General features: G+C 34.4%; 1 protein-coding gene across 1 annotated transcript; it reads right to left on the bottom strand.

The window, feature by feature from the left end:
• Nucleotides 1–1,231: 1,231 nt before the first annotated feature.
• Nucleotides 1,232–3,835, bottom strand: LOC138316601 (uncharacterized). The gene is made up of 3 exons (XM_069258278.1): nt 3,831–3,835; nt 2,122–2,385; nt 1,232–1,928 (listed from the first exon to the last, which is right to left on the bottom strand). The coding sequence occupies exons 1-3, from the start codon at nt 3,833–3,835 to the stop codon at nt 1,232–1,234; spliced, it is 966 nt and encodes a 321-aa protein (XP_069114379.1).
• Nucleotides 3,836–4,151: the final 316 nt, after the last annotated feature.

Here is a 4,151-nt window from a genome sequence, read left to right as displayed (position 1 = left end):
GTCGTAGTGTGTCCCTATGACAAGAAATGTTTGATCATTTGGATATATACAAATTACATGTCGTAGTGTATCCCTATGACAAGAAATGCTTGTTCATTTGGATATATACAAAATATATGTCGTAGTGTGCCCCTATGACAAGAAATGTTTGATCGTTGGGGTATATACAAATTATATGTCGTAGTGTATCCCTGACAATAAATGTTTGTTCATTGGGGTATATACAAAAGATATCGTAGTGTATCCCTATGAAAAGAAACGTTTGTTCATTGGGGTAAATACAAAAAATATCGTAGTGTATCCCTATGACAGGAAATGGTTGTTCATTTGGGTATATACAAATCATATCTGGTACTGTATCCCTATGACAAGAAATGTTTGTTCGTTGGGGTATATAACAATTACATGTCGTAGTGTATCCCTATGACAAGAAATGTTTGTTCATTGGGATATATACAAAATATATGTCGTAGTGTGCCCCTATGACAAGAAATGCTTGTTTCATTGGGATATATACAAAATATATGTCGTAGTGTGTCCCTATGACAAGAAATGTTTGTTCATTTGGAATTATACAAATTACATGTCGTAGTGTGTCCCTATGACAAGAAATGCTTGTTCATTTGGATATATACAAAATATATGTCGTAGTGTGTCCCTATGACAAGAAATGTTTGTTCATTGGGATAAACACAAAATAAATGTCGTATTGTGTCCCTATGACAAGAAATGTTTGTTCATTGGGATATACACAAAATATATGTCGTAGTGTATCCCTATGACAAGAAATGTTTGTTCATTGGGATATATACAAATTACATGTCGTAGTGTGCCCCTATGACAAGAAATGTTTGTTCATTGGGATATATACAAACATATGTCTTAGTGTATCCCTATGACAAGAAATGTTTGTTCATCAGGATATATACAAAATATATGTCTTAGTGTATCCCTATGACAAGAAATGTTTGTTCATTGGGATATATACAAAATATATGTCGTAGTGTATCCCTATGACAAGAAATGCTTGTTCATTGGGATATATACAAAATATATGTCGTATTGTGTTCCTATGACAAGAAAACATTGTTCATTGGAGTATATACAAATTACATGTTGTAGTGTATCCCTTTGACAAGAAATGGTTGTTTACTGAACTGAAACGATAAAAAATGCCATGGAATTGTTTAAAACAATAACATGCAAATAAGGTCTGTGAATAAAACAGACTTTACACCTTTGAAATAAGCTCCTTATCCTTTTCACCAGGCACTGATTTTAAACTATCATCCTCCACTTGCTGTTTCTTTTTCAATATATTTAGATACACAACATCGTGAATATATTGTCTTTTACATTGTTTCAATGTGATAACAAATGGTTTGTTCCATGGGCTGCCTGGAAATGTCATTTCAGTGTTTTGAAGTTCTTCCTGTATTACAGATGAACAGAAATTGTCATATTTTATTCTAGTTTTCCTGAAGTAAGACAGTTCCTCATAGAAATCTTGTTGTTGTTTGTTTATAAGTTCCTTTATTTTGTTGAGAAAGAACTCATAGAAAAGATACTCCAATTGTGCACAGTTTTTGTGCAACTCTTTCACGTCTGATCCAAACTTCAGTCTTGGAGTTTGCACTTTATTTACGCGTAGTTTAGCGTAGAGTACATGCCTGAGATCCCAGTCTAACATTCGTCGCATCAATACGAGTGATTCATCAAGATATTCTACTACCAATACAATATCCATTTCATTTTCAAGCTTATGTAAATATTCACGTACTTTGTCATCGTCTTTCGTGTTTGGGACCCCATATGGACGAATTGACATAAAATTGCACGAGTTATCATATTTGTTTCTTAAGGTATTCTCATTTATACGTTTCATCAAATATTCCAAAACTGGATTATCTCCTGGTATTTTAAGTATACTTTTTGAAGAGGAAAACAATATCCTTGACTTGAAGTGGCTAAATGGTTCCCTTACTGTACCTATATATTTGGTATCATTGGGTAAAACACGGCTAAATTGTGTCCTGTTATATGGGATGTGAGTACATGTTATATCATAAGTTCCGTTTTTTTGAGGGTGCGGGTAGAAAAATGTCGAATCCAATGAATTACCGCCTGCTGAACGAATTCTCGGTAAAGTTTTTTTCATCCCCGTAACGTAGAAATATATTTTGCACTGTGGTGCTGGCAGCCTTAAATATTTTCAAAAACGCTATGTGATTGACAGGATTTGCCAGCTCATTGTATCGACTCGCAGTAGGGGATGCTCCCCTTATATATGAAATCTGTCTCCAGTCTGTGTACTTGATCCCAGTGGTGAATCTACGTCTTACGCTGTACAACGTCACCAGCAACCACAACACGAACAACACAAACCTGTAATATGATGCATTATTATTAACCATCTATACATTCAACAAAAATGTTTTCTCGCTGTCATCGTTATTTTCAGTTTTATTTTACCTCAATAAACACTTATTGATAGAATATTAGCATGCATTTAACCTGCAAACTATGGTCACTGTACCCAACCGGATGTGGGTAACTGTAGTTACGCTCTACAAAAATGTTGACGGAGATTTAGGTCAGATTTCGCATGCCTCAGTTTACATGTTTGTATGGCATTGCTGACCGTACTGTCAATTAAATATGTTTGTTAGATGAAATAAATAAAGTTTGAAGCGTGGCGCTCAACTGTAAATCTCTATAAGAGAAGAAAATAGCCATGCAAATATGACCAGTTGGAAGGTAACTGAATGCATGTTATGATCTCATCAGTGGGTAACTGATTCACTAGATGTAGGTAACTGAAATGCAATGGAATAGTGAATTGTCTTGTAAATACCACACAAGCATTAACTGACATGAATATTTAATTGCAGATCGAAACACCTTTTTACGAGTTGATTTTTTGTAAGATTATATTACTGAGATAGCGAATATGAATGAAACTATGGTGAAAAAAAATAATCCACATCATTTGCTCTAACAAATTAAGACTATATAGATGATTCAGTGAATAGTCGGGCAAAGAAAACCAGTCTAAATGTGTTCATTTTCCTTCCAAAAGCCCTTACATATCAAAACGAAATTCGCCAAAATCTTTGAAAGCAATGTTACGTATCAACACGGACATACCAAAATGCAGCAAGTCGGGAGGACGTTTTAGGATTCTTAAAAAACATAAATTAAATTTTTCGCATGCAGATCGATTTTGACGGCAAATTTCATTTTTCTGTTCCATAAAAAATTACACTGGATATATTAACACCATTTTTGCCGACGTTAGCCTTCCATTGCCCAACTATTCACTTTAAATACGCGAATCATAAGAAACTTTTTTTTAATTACTTGGTACAGCTATACTCAACTTCGCTATACAAGGTATTCAGTACGATACCCTCTCTGTCAAATATGATAGGTACCGGGTATAACCATTTTTGTATGTATAATAAGGATTTCTTAATTTCAATTAATTTATATCAGACTAGCCGGGTGTTAATCTCGTTGACATATTTCTGTTTCTTGTGCACAGACGTCAATTCCGTCTTTGCATATTACTGAGTTAGCTCCCTTGAGGATAGGTATCTATTGTGACGTCATTATTTTATGGGCGCAATTTATGTCGTTTTCCCGAAAAGTATGACGTTACGCTCGCAAAAACATGTCGTCACAATCAATACCTACCCGCAACGGCAGATAACTTTGTAATATGCAAATACAGAATAGACTTGTGCCGATAATAAATTACCATGTATATTCATAATCACCATTCATTTATCAAAAGGTTAATGTATACTATGAGCTAAGAAATGACTTACGCCATTTTACCTGTCAATTTCTTATACATGTACACCTCGTGTCGTCTTTGAAACTATGGAGGAAGGTAAATATTCAGAACACTAAATCATATAAAACGTAAACAATAAATATACATTAGATCAATATTTTATTCAGCGGCGAAAAACACGCGAGGAAACTGGACTGATACTATATTGCGAGTCCAGTAACCTGTGTCAAAATCTGCCCTTAGATGTGACGTCATAATCTCTAAAACATGAAGGGACTTTCCTTCTTCAATGACATCAGGATAATTAAGCAATGATGTCACTATTTTCAACTTCATCGGGGTATGAAAAACA

The sequence above is a fragment of the Argopecten irradians genome, chromosome 2 (genome assembly GCF_041381155.1).
Source record: "Argopecten irradians isolate NY chromosome 2, Ai_NY, whole genome shotgun sequence".
NCBI lineage: Eukaryota > Metazoa > Mollusca > Bivalvia > Pectinida > Pectinidae > Argopecten > Argopecten irradians.
The sequence above is the reverse complement of the archived record's forward strand: the minus strand, read 5'-3'. Positions and strand labels throughout refer to the sequence as shown.

Excerpts from the sequence above, each read along its gene's own strand:
- LOC138316601 (XM_069258278.1), bottom strand. Across the intron at positions 1,929-2,121 it reads GAGAATTCGTTCAGCAGGCG|TATACTTAAAATACCAGGAG; the intron begins GTAATTCATTGG and ends CTCTTCAAAAAG.